The sequence below is a fragment of the Buceros rhinoceros genome, unplaced genomic scaffold (assembly GCF_000710305.1).
Source record: "Buceros rhinoceros silvestris isolate BGI_N320 unplaced genomic scaffold, ASM71030v1 scaffold999, whole genome shotgun sequence".
Lineage (NCBI taxonomy): Eukaryota > Metazoa > Chordata > Aves > Bucerotiformes > Bucerotidae > Buceros > Buceros rhinoceros.
Genome location: NW_010430694.1, coordinates 85,104 through 97,733, shown reverse-complemented (window position 1 = coordinate 97,733; position 12,630 = coordinate 85,104). Strand labels below are relative to the sequence as shown.

General features: G+C 39.5%; 1 protein-coding gene across 1 annotated transcript in view; it reads right to left on the bottom strand.

The window, feature by feature from the left end:
- TDO2 (tryptophan 2,3-dioxygenase) overlaps window positions 1-10,834 on the bottom strand; it is an 11,145-nt gene extending 311 nt beyond the window's left edge. The window contains exons 1-11 of the mRNA XM_010143102.1: window positions 10,800-10,834; window positions 10,340-10,445; window positions 9,102-9,192; window positions 8,416-8,486; window positions 6,744-6,871; window positions 4,963-5,149; window positions 3,627-3,734; window positions 2,547-2,658; window positions 2,370-2,427; window positions 1,775-1,854; window positions 1,102-1,192 (exon numbers count right to left, since the gene is read on the bottom strand). Coding sequence (XP_010141404.1) covers window positions 1,102-1,192; window positions 1,775-1,854; window positions 2,370-2,427; window positions 2,547-2,658; window positions 3,627-3,734; window positions 4,963-5,149; window positions 6,744-6,871; window positions 8,416-8,486; window positions 9,102-9,192; window positions 10,340-10,445; window positions 10,800-10,834 — 1,067 coding nt within the window. The remainder of the gene's footprint in view (window positions 1-1,101; window positions 1,193-1,774; window positions 1,855-2,369; window positions 2,428-2,546; window positions 2,659-3,626; window positions 3,735-4,962; window positions 5,150-6,743; window positions 6,872-8,415; window positions 8,487-9,101; window positions 9,193-10,339; window positions 10,446-10,799) is intronic.
- Between the last annotated feature and the right edge of the window lie 1,796 nt (window positions 10,835-12,630).

Below are 12,630 nucleotides of genomic sequence, written 5' to 3'. Positions count from 1 at the left end.
CCTCAGGAATCATTCCTGCTCTTTTACTTATTTAATAAGGTTTCTGCACTAACCCTCCTCCTGAATGTTCCAGAGTAAGAATCCAATTCTGTTTCCAGGGCATAGCAGATGAGACTTTAAAAGGAAATGTGGTAGTTATAGTCACATCTTTCTTCTGAAAATGCCGAGGATGTAGGCTATGATCTCCAGCCCTCCATTCTTGTGGAGCTTACTGAAGTACAATTTGTCTAGGAAGAATCTTAACATGACGCTAAGGCAGAGTGAGGAGGCTGGCTGGAAAAGACAGTGAACCTTTAATCTTTCAATTCAGACTAACCACCTGCTTTCTGTTCCACCTTCTGCTGGGATGGGAATCATTGCCCACAGCCATACACGGCAGTCCCCATCTACACATGGTTTCTCTTCGAAAACAAGCCTCAGAGGAGGTCCTTTTAGAATAAGATCTTCCAAATAGCTTTGTACTTTTTGACATAATGTTGTTCAGGATTGTCAGGACATAGTTGCAGCTCAAAAGCTTGAATTGTCTAACTAGCTGAAAGTTCTACCTGTTCAGAGAGTTGTGTGCTCAAGCCCCAGCCATTCCTTTTAAGTTCATCTTCTGCTTCATCCAACAGAAGGAAACGCATTTCCTTCTGATTGTTGCCTGCTCAGCCTGAGAGCATGAATTACTACCATCTTTACAAATATATTCAGTCCTAAACTGAAGTGCCTTAGGTTGTACGATGAGGGGTTGGGCTAAGGAATAAGGGAACTGTCCTCAGCTGCACAGCCGGTCTCATTGCAGTAACTTGCTTGCACACAAAGTAAACAATGCAGGATCAATACAATTGCGATTACAGAAGCACCTAGATCCTCAGCTGAGAATTATACTGGCGCTTTGCATGAGCAATCACAAGGGGTTCTTTTTGCCCCAAAGGGCTTGGATTTTACATACGTCAGCCTGGTAAGTAAATATACAACAGCTAGGAGAAAATGCTGGAGTCCTGAAAGAGGAACAACAGCCCTCTGGCCTCCAACGAGCTATCTGAAATCCGTCTCCTGGCACCAAAGTATCTACGAACCGCATTACTGCGGGTAATGGGGGAAATGTATTGCTCCTACCTCACTGTTGAGCGCAAATACTGGTAGCCTGATGAGCCTCCAGTGCCAGCCTTGCTGCCAATCATTCTGTGCACCATGCAGACATGGTTATCTAAGTAATACAAAAGAAGAGCAGGGCATATGTTCAGTGTTGGGGTATAACCAAAGGGTCACATCAAGGTGCATCACTGAAATATACAGAGATCTTTTCAGAGAGACAGAACCACTCGGTCCTCACCATTGCAGGAGTTAATTATGCCACTCTTCAGTCAACTAATGTAAAATGATTGTAATACAGAATGAATACACTACTTACACATTATTACCCTCTGTTAAGACATAATACATTCATTTATGGATTTCTAGGTAGGAGCAAACAAGTGTTTGCATATGAAGAGGTGTCACAATGACATTTCAGGAGACATTGGAAAAATATATACTTGTCCCTTAAATAAAACTTCACCTAACTTGAAGCACATCATAGAAGTGACAGCTACACCTATGTATCTGATGATAACAGAAGCAGCTGTTCATCTTTCTTCTTGGCCAAAGTACAAAAAAAAAATAAAAGGCATCCCTAAAGGATGAAGCTCAATCCTAAAATGCTGGATACAACTTGTCTAAAAGAGAGTTAAACAGAACAATTTACTTGCATCTAAAGGGGGGAAGGTCGCAGTCAAAAAGTGAAACTTACATCTCCATTTGGTCATGAGCACATCAATATCCATAAGGGAGGTAAGAAGCTGAAAAGGAACCTGAAAACGAGGCTCCTCCCTTGGAAAACGGAAGAGAAGACAGTGAGACCTCTTTTGGTCTGTTGTTTTTCAAAGCAGCGCTTGACCAACGCATAACAGTGACTTAATGCATATTTTTCCTAAATTGGAATTGAAATGTCAGTAGATATTCTAAGAAATGCTTCTGCCATCTTAAGTCCTGTCCTGTGCCTTTTCCCTCATACTTGGAAAAAGTCTCTAAATCTTTCCGGGACACTTTATAGAACAGTTTGAATGAGGCATCTGCTGGTTTCAACCTGAGAAGCACCATCTGGTCAGACATGAACTGGCGGCCCAGAGAGGATGCGTGACCTCCATCTTCAAAGCTACTCAACAGAGCACTGAGCAGCCATATCTGACCTTCAAGCTGGATCTATCTAATCTTGAGTTTTTATGGAAGGTTGGACTAGATGACCTTCCAAGGCCCACTCCAACCTAAATAAATCTGTGCTGCTGTCCTTAACCTTCAGCACTCCTCCCGCCAGTACACATTAAAGGTATGTCTTCTAACATTACCTGTAGAAGTAGATCATTAAGGCACCCTTCAGTGCTTTGTATGACAGTCGTCTTTCTCCTGCAAAATACAAGTATCCTTACTTTGTTACTGATTCTCCTGCAAATTTAATGCTATTATGTGATTATATATAAATAAAAAATAAAATGTGCTTATTGACATATATGAATACAATGTACCTTTACTAAGCAGGTGCTCATGGCGTTTTTCATCGAATAATGAAACTAAGACATCTTTCTGTTTTTGAAATTCAGATAATAAGTCATCTTTGTCTTCTGATTCAGGTTTGGCCTTTGATATTTAAAACGAAAAACAGGTTTTAGAATTTAATAGGAGAAGTTAAGTGCTTGAAGGACCCATGATGTAACCTGTACTTTCATCATAAATACTCTGTAGGTTTACATCCTACATGTAAAACTGTATTTTCAGACAAGATAGATGAGTCACTGTCCTTTAAAAAACACAAACACCACAAAATGTACAATTAAACAGCTGTCAACACGATTCAGGTGAATGAATGTTTAAACAGCCTGGGAGCTTATCGCTTCTTTTGGTCTAGAGGCCTTTAAACCGCATACTCTTCATTTGCGTGAAGGCTGATTATTTTCTTTTTTTTTTTTTTCTCAGACAGAAAGGAGAAACCCTTACAGAGCTATGGGTAAGCGAATTGTAAATAAACATTTCAGATAAGTTAGAAAGCTGCAAACAGATATTCTTAGGAAATTTATTAATTCTTATGTTATGATGGTTTTTCCATTAAAAATGTCCTTAAAGCTACAGCTCTTACAGTGTTTGGGGATTTCCTTGTGCTTATTTGCCAGTCTAACTGAAATTATCACATAGCAGTAATTGCCACATCCTGTTAAATTGAAATGGGCTGTCTATAGTGACACTCAGTACTCACACCTCAGGGGCCCAAACTTTATCTTTACTCTGAACTGTAGGTGCAAGTACTAACTAAAGGTGAAACAGACTTCTAATAAAACCTATTTCAAGCTTTCTGTTGATACCAACCCTTTCCTTTTGCAATCAAAATTATCCATGTATCACATGCCTTAAACCATAGTAGATGTCAAATTACAAAATTCTTCCAACTTCCTGAAAAATTTGCAATTTTTTCTGCTTCTTACAGACAGAGGCTGCTGAAGATTAAGTGGAGCGAGCGAGAAACTGTGAGTGGGCCAAAAGTCAAATCTAGGTCAGGATGTCATTTTGCCAGCTGTATTTGCTTATAGCTTGATCAAAGGTACACTATATACCTGCACCAAGGCAAAATCCTCTTCTAGACCTTTTAAAACGTTCACTTCCAATTGTCCCCAGAAATCGAATCCTTCTGCTTCGAGTCCTGGAGTTCTTTCCAGCCATGCCTATAGGAATAATCAAAGGGTGTTCAAACATTAGCACATTACCCAAGAATTACAAGTTACAGCAACATGAATTATACTGCCACTGTTGTTCTGGGTTAGTATCCCACAGACATGCTGGTTGCTGGAGTAAGCATGTCCACACAGATGATATACACCCATGTCATGGTGACGTGCAAACACAGCCACAGGTTCCAGGTTAAATGACCAGCGTTGGAAGGACAAAGATGTCTCATGCCAAGAGTATCTTTAAAACCAGATCCCTTGTAGATACAGGAAAACAATCTTATTCCACATATATAGGATAATTGTAAAGATAAATCTCGGAAGGAAGATATAGAACCATCTATACAACCATGTCTGAGAGGGGGACATTCAGAGAGGCTGAATACTGATCAAGCAGTCAGTCATTAACTTACACCACAATATGAGATGATGCAAGACATAAATTTACTTGTCAGCCAGGATTTCTCTTTGATTTCCTTTTAATAAAGGGAATGGAATTAGTAGGAAAATAATGGGAATCTTTATGGTCAAACTCCTTTTAGAGATCATTTGATTTAGCTCCTCATCTGAAAGATACAAGAGCATGAAGTCTTAACAAATGAAGAAAACCTAAAGAAATTTCATACATTTTCTGCATCAAGTGTCATTAGACAAGTGGATTGTGCTAATATGAGTGGATGCCTTTATTGACTGTATTATTCTTTAGGAAGTTATGTTAATTTTGTGTATGAAAATGACAAGGGAATTACAGAAATCACAGTGAGTCATTCATAACTCAGACAAAGCCACTGAATCAAGGAAAGTGGTAATAAAACATTTATTAAACATCTTTCCATTTGGGGTTGCCATTTTTCCTTTTCTTTTTTTAAACCTATCTCGTAGCCATCACTAACAATGGAAATACCTTCAAAGTTTTCTTCTAAAAAGGGTTTAAGGTAATGAAAAACAAGGCAATGAAACAGTATGTTTATATTCTTAGCTTATGCTTCAACAATGTCATTTACTGGTTTAACACTCAGACATCTCAGACAGAGAAGGTGCTGTGACAACTTGGTTGGTTTCTAGTGACATACTCTCTTTGGCACAAAATTTGATAAGAATCCAAAACACGGCTGACAAGCTTGCTGGCTTCTCTCGAGGGAGAAGAGTTTGTCAGTGACACCAGTGAAGGACATTCTTGGGAGATGGGGAAAAATAAGGCAAGGTTTAAGACAGACATTGTTACCTCCACAAGCTGCAGTAGCGTTGGTTCCTGCTCTGATTTAAGCAGTAGTTCATACTCCTGTCCCTTGAAGTTATCGCGATAATGCCTTCTGTTATAGGGCACTCTCAGACTTTGGGGAACACCAATTTTGTTCTCGAGCAAGCGGAACTGCAGGCTCTGGAAACCTGAGGCTGGGCTTAGGTAGTACCTTTGAGAACAGAAGAAAGGAAGACACAAAAATGCAGCATATTATGTTACAGTGATGGGGTTCTCTGGTTCTCAACAAAATAAAAAGGTACATGTGTCACATTTGCAGAATATCACTTAGATATCTGAGCATTTTTATACGACTGCAGTTAAGAAAAAAGCTATTTTAATGCAACTACAGTGTAGGTAGAACATGTTCTAATTTTCTAGCTGTATACTTTTTGTGCATACACAGATGCATAGACACACTTATGTTTGTACTGTGTTTTCAAATGGCAGCTTTGAGTGTGTCGTGTCTTTTCCAGACAGAATAAGCAGCTTCACCCCAAACAGCTCTTACAAAAATTTCCACATCTACAAAGGACCAAAACAGACTTGTTATCCAGAATAATTTCTGTGTATACAATAGAATAATGCTCAGATATACATTTAGTGGGTTCTGTTTCAGGGATTCATTAATGGGATACTTTCAGAGTTAAATTGCATGACTGTGCTGAAAAAAATAATAATAAAGGTAACCTGAAATTCCACATTGCTATATAATCGCAGTGCACCTTGAGATGCAAATAAAAGGTTTGGCAAAAACAGGTCATTAAACAGGTCTTATGTTTGATTATCAAATGACAGTATGTTGGTGAAGAGCAGGAGCAAGAATGCCTCAAAACAGATGATTTGCCCATGGATTTCCCCTGCTGTAGTGTAATGCTAGATGATACAGGTGTTTCAGACATCCGAGAGAAGCAGAACTGTGGTTTTGTGTGCTTCTTAGGGAACATTAAAAGACAGAAAGGAAAGGGTACTCAAACGATGCAGAAGTGGACGGGATGCTGGACAGCACTGAGTTCACGTGTCAGATGGGTCAGTGACACAAGCAGAACAAGAAAAGGAAGGCTGACAATGGAGGAACCCATCACACGTGGCAGTAGTGGAAGGACATAGCTGCAGTGAGAGATCAAAATGCCACGGGAGAAGTCAGGCAAGCCAAGGGATCCCAAAGAAAGCCTGGTCAGAAGGCAGACAGGCTTCTGTCTAGCCCAGCAATACATTGGGCAGCTACTGGAGAGCAGAAGATACTGGAGAGAAAGGAGACAGCAATGCTCTTTTCCTTTAGCCCCCTGAAGCCTCCAGCACTGCAGGCACACCAAAAACAGGAAGCAAGGAACACGTGGACAAAGACAGCTGAAAAATCTGCTTGATAATCTATAGAGAGTGCATTTCTCTCACCCAAGCACTTCTATCGTTTGCCATAGAATACGGCTACAACTGTAAGTTTCAAGCAAATTGTTAATGGAACCATGAGCTATTTTTATGGTTTGTATTGTTTTAACTTTGGAACCATTCAGCAGTGCTTGATATAAACATCAACACTTCACCTGTACTTCTTTGCAGATTATGTTGGAATTATTACACTCATGCTCAGCTTCTTAACTGACCCTTGCACCCTAAGGTGAAAGGTGCCTCTCTAAGGTATGGTCTCACTTTGGTGGATGATGCATGCGCTGAAAGCCACCAGGGCCCATGAAAAATTCACGTTTTCTTCTAAGGATAGAAATTACCAAGTCGGGGATTACTGTGGAGGAATAGTAAGTATTTACCTAAAATCGAAGAAGTCCAATGCAGTCATAGTTTCCAAAATTGAGAACTGTTCCACAAGTAATTTCAGAATCATTGAAATTCTGTTCATTCGAGTAATAACCTTCAGCATGTTTCTCTCATCTCTAACCTGTAGAAAAAGTAAAGGTCATAACCAGACAGTATGGTGTTCTCTTTATATCCTACCTATTTGTTTCAGGTCTTTTCAGAGGAAAACAGCAGACTGCATCTGGTGGGAAAGAGACAACACTAATGGAAAACACAGCAGCTCTCTTCTTGCTAAGTTGAACAGTATGAGACTCCTATTAGCTTCAATGGGATTAATCTTCTCTCCAAGACCTGGGCATGCAACCAGGAAATAGCAAGCTACAAAAGCGAGAGATGATAGCCATTTCCATAATCAATCGCTTGTCTATGTACTTAACCTTAACATTGACATTTCAAATCCAATGGAATTAGATTCAATGGGATTAAACGTCTCTGAGAACTGGGCCTGCATCCAGGAATTAGCAAACTACAGAAGGGAAAGATGATAAGTATCACCTTGATGGCCTGGCCATGTACTTAACCTTAACATTGACATTTCAAATCCAATGGAATTAGATTCAATGGGATTAAACGTCTCTGAGAACTGGGCCTGCATCCAGGAATTAGCAAACTACAGAAGGGAAAGATGATAAGTATCACCTTGATGGCCTGGCCATGTACTTAACCTTAACATTGACATTTCAAATACTGATTATCAACAAAATCGTATTTCACAAAACCTATAAGAAAAAATTATGCTGCTTAAGAACTGATTTGCATCAGTTATAATGTGATATAACTTCCATCCAAAAAGCCAACAAAGTTATGAATGTGGAGGGCAACAGAGAACATTTTCATTGGACGTTATGATAAAAAGCTTGCTTTTTTCAGCCTGGTCTAATTTCAAATGTTCTTTGTATACGTATGCTCACAACAGTGTTCAAGGTATTTTGCAAATCACATGCAGCTGGCCTTTCTCTGTGGATGCACTATCAGGTCAGAAGTTTTCCTTTGTTATCCATTTATTATGAGGCGTGTTTAGCTTTGGACAGATGTTTACAGATGTTCAAAATATGCCTGTAATATTGGTAATTTTCAGAATTTCTCATACAATTGTACACTGTCATTTTGATTATTACTTTTCTGTTGGATTTAATCATCCACAAGTTCCAACAGAAGTTTTCCTTTTGCACAGCAGATACCGGATGGAAGGATATAATGTGTAGGCTCCAAAAAACTGAACAAAGGCAGAAGTGACTTTTCAAGATAGAAACACCCAAGAGCCCTCTGGATTTCAGTTTTGCTTTTGAGCATGCTTTTTCTGCAGTGGAATATTCCCAAGTTAAGTTTCTGCAGTTATCCAGCACTAGTAGGAGAGTTTTGAGAGCATCTCAGCCAATGAAACTGGTCTTGGAGAGTGACCTACGCAAAAGGTAGACTGCAGGAGGAGGTAAGATTTTGCAGATCAAATGTCAGGATAGAAGAGCCACTCAGCCAAATTTAACTGGGGTTTTTTTGATGTTGCTTTTAAAAATGAGCATATGTTGCCTTAGTAAACCTAAACCCAAACATATCAGGCTGGTGGGTAGGAAGCAAGAGAAAGAGAGGGCTGTGTTTTCCCAAAATTAGTATTTGCTTTTAACTTACGTGGCCATTTTGAAAGATCCCCCGCACAGAGTCCATTTCCCACAGGATCTGCTTAAACCAAAGTTCATAAGCTATAACAGGAAAGGCACCACTGTTAGCATTAACCTCAACATCACTTTGCTTTGTCTTCACAGCCCTGAAGAAGTAACATTCTTACATTTTGATTTGAAATGCACAGCCCACGTTTACACCACTGGTGTACAAAAAGATGTTGATACACAAATATGTCACCTCTTACATTTTGCTGTCCCTTACCTAAACTACCACATGAAAGAATCTAGTGTCTAATCAGTACGTTGGCTTCTACAGACCTCTCAATGGTTAAAATTTGGTTGAAGTTTCAGAGAAGGCACAGGCCAACATACAAAATTTGTCTACAATAAACTGCATTAGCAGCCTATTACTTGGAGGGGGGATGACTTTCACCACCTTGATTTCTCTAGAAACAGAACCATCAAAATCTTGGTTTACCAAATCCAAAGGTTGTACTTACGGCTTCATGAGCATAGGGTTGATTCAGCCTTACAAATGATACAGGGATATATTACACATATAAATGTGGATAAAAGACAGAGCAAGGGAGTGACTGTGTCTAAAATGAAAACAAATTGCACGTTTCAGCACTCAGTAACTCCCTGTGGCAAAAATGCCGGTCAGACACCGCTGAACTCCTCCCAGCCACTTACCTTGATGTGTCACAATGAAAAGATGCTCATCGTGGATTTTGTTTCCTTTCTTCTCACTCTGAAGTTCTTGAGCATTCAATATTTTGTCCAGCTTAAAAATAGAGATACGACAGTTCTGTAAAACTCTCAATTCTGCTATTAGCAATGGGAGAACTACTGTGTAGAGCTAATATTTAAGGATAATATTAATATATAAGTAGGCCTCATATTCCAGGTTGTATAAGAAGTTCTGGACTAAATGGTCTCAGGTGTCCTTCTACATTGTAATTTAAAAAAACCAACTCTTTACTAAAATGGAACCTCAAGGCAGCTTTAGGTGCATCAAATAATAAAGTTTGGTAAATCATTTTAAGGGTATTTTTAATCATTAAAAAAAAGAGAAACAAAATATCCAGCATGTGTTCCAGATCTTACATCTATACTGGAGTGTTCCATGAAAATGGAGTTCTCGTAGTAAAATTCTGAGGAATCATGCAATATCTGCACAAGATATTGTACAGATAAGGTACTGCCTCCAATTTGAGGCTGTACTAGTTATTTCAGTTCTGCCATTACTAATTCTTTACTGAGTCAAATTTACAAGCTAATCATATTTGTTTTAAAAGAAATCCTTGCCATAGTCCATATAGTATGTCAACAAACCTGTCTCTGTTCACAAGCCCAGAGTAATTCTGCTCACTCCAGTTCATGCTGTCATCAAAAAAGAAAAAGTCTGCATTCTTTTATTACTTATGGCATTTAATTTTTACTCGTTTCTTAATTACTTCTAGTTGTTGTGGGGTTTTGATTGGTTTTTCTTTTGGTGTCTGCCCAGTCATCATGCCACCCTGTAGACTTCTGCAATATATTTTTCCAGCCAAATATTCTGCACTTTCACGCAATAATTCAGGGAGCTGGCACACAGCCTGCTGACGTGGAGAAATTGCCAAATGGTGACTGTGGGACCAAAGAAAGCCTTTTGTGGTGTACCACTTTCCTGTTCAGTTTTACCGGTATAAACCATTCCTTACCAAAACCCCCAAAACATCCACTTTCCCTATAGCTGGAGAAACCATCCTACAGTTCACCTGTACTGTACCAGCTGAGAGAGGCACCTGTGTCCGTGACTACATGTGGAGAGCTCAGGTAGACAAAGGACCTGGAGACCTGTCTTAGTCTGACTAGGCTGACTACTGAGAGAAGCGTCAATCACGACCGAGGATCGACCAGGGCAGTAAACATGAAAGCTTTAAACTCACTTGTAGGTAGTCTCCGTAGACAAGACCACCTTTGCTGGCTTTATTTATGCCTTCTTGTGATTTGTCATCTTTTTCATCTTCCAAAGATAGTTTGTTAACATTAAATCTAAGAAGAAGATTAAGTACATATATAAAATATTTAATTATTAAAGAACTACGAACATACCTGTCTTTAACAAACAGACACATCTACAATCCAAACGAGGCTTTGGTTTGAGAAACTGAACCACTAAAGCGGGCTGAGAAAAACAGTACACCTGAAATACCTCGTCACTGTAACCCCTGGTAGTGTTACATCTAGTTCATCAGATAACAAGCACAGACAAGTCCTGGCACAACGTCTTTTCCTTTGGTGACATTGCTATTGTCTATTTGTTCATAATCATTAATTTCTCTCTGAGCTTTCATATTTTACATTCAGCTGACATTATGGAGCAAAATGCAGGGATGAGGGACTCACAGGTAGTTGTTCCTTGCAAAGGGACACCCGCTCATGATTCCAGGATCCACAGTCGCCGAGCTGTGCACCGGGGAATATACTCTGTCAGTGTTCCCAAATCTGCTGCAGCTGCCTTATATGTACCCTTACCTCACCACCTAGGCCAACCCCCAAATTCTCCTCCTTAGTCCTCAGACCGCCCCCGCTATTCAATAACTACAGAAATTATCGCAGCACAAAGGTCAATAAGTTCATGTGCTGTTAGCTCTCCAGTGTGTTTTTTTTTCTTTTTCCCCAACCAATCAGAACAGGAATGGCTGGCACCACGTCCTGTGGCACAGGCTGGCTGTGCTTTTTACGGGAAGGCAGTTGCTTCTTTGGAGACCAAGGCTGGTGTAAGGGCTAAGTCAGTGAGAGGACTGTGTGTGAGAAAAGGGCATTAAGTAATGAATCCAGGAATCGTTAAAGCGGGTTTTTAACTGTATCAAGATAAAAAACAATTTCACATTTAAAAAATGAAACATATGGACAAAGAAAGAGGAGGGGAAGGGAAGAGGAGGATAATTCTAGGGCAGACAGGATAATAGTTGCAAGAGATCTCAAGTAATACACATACTTTCAAAAACGCACACAGATTAAGTAAAAGAACTAAAAATAATTATTTATATCTGATCCTATTTTTCCAGTGGTTTAGTTCATGGTAATGTCTTAATTTCATTTCCTTACCCAAAAGTTTCACTCTCATTTATTGACAAACGTTATTCAATTCTGTTTAATCAGCAGGTTAACACACAATGAAGTAACATGTAACTAGTGTGCACTTCAGTCTGTCAGCTTTTTCCGGAAAAAAAAAAAAAGTTAATGCTCAGTTTTACTGCAAACAAAGCTGTGACCCCAGACCATTTGCTCTCTGCAAGACTTACTCTGCTTGGTGGTGTCTGTGTGGCAGTTTCAGCTGTTCTAGTCACTTAAGAGTATTTGCCTCATAAAGAAAGTCATACACAGTACGTGGGTGATGTGTATCTGCTCCGACAGGTGTATTAGCTGTATATATATATATACACACACAAATATTAGCTTAAAACTAAGCTGAGCTGCAAGCAAAATAAGACTCTGCTGAGACAACCCATTGAGCAAGGTGCTCTTCCTTCATGATGTAAAACCTGACAGAGGAAAATAATCCTCTCACCACATGCATCTACACGTCTGCTTGGGATGCCGGCAAGTAGAGATGAAAGTGAAGACTGTGCACTGGTAAATGCATCAGAAACTAAATGTTGAAAACTGTGCTTCTGAACATCCCGTCTGCACTCAAATAGCTCGATTACAAATGTAATAATCACTCACATCCACCGACCTCAAAGGCATGGACAAGGAAGGTTTATCCTGTTGTTTCTATACACCTTCACCTGAAAAATCCCGACAGCTTCCACAGTGAGATCAAACTTTTTGTTACCTTTTCTCATGGAACAAAAACAAAGAAAGATTGTGAACTTACAAGAAAAGGACAGTTCAAAAATATTGAACTCTTATGCTCACCAAAGAAGGTACCATCTGTTTTCTTGTGCGGTATTAGTTTCTTCTATGGGACACAGTGCATAATAGACTTGCAGAGCAATGGTTTCTGACTTTCAACCTTTACATTGCCTACTCAGTAGGCAAAGGACTTTGAAATATCAGAGCCCTTTTAAACTCAATGCTTAACAAAACATTAACTCCCTATTTGGGAAGTAATACTACCCTTAATCGGTTCAGGGTTACCAAACTCACTCATAATCTACATGAAGGTTCTAACTGAACCAGGCACTCTACAAACTCCCCTTCTGATTTGGCTACAGACAAGCTTCAGTCA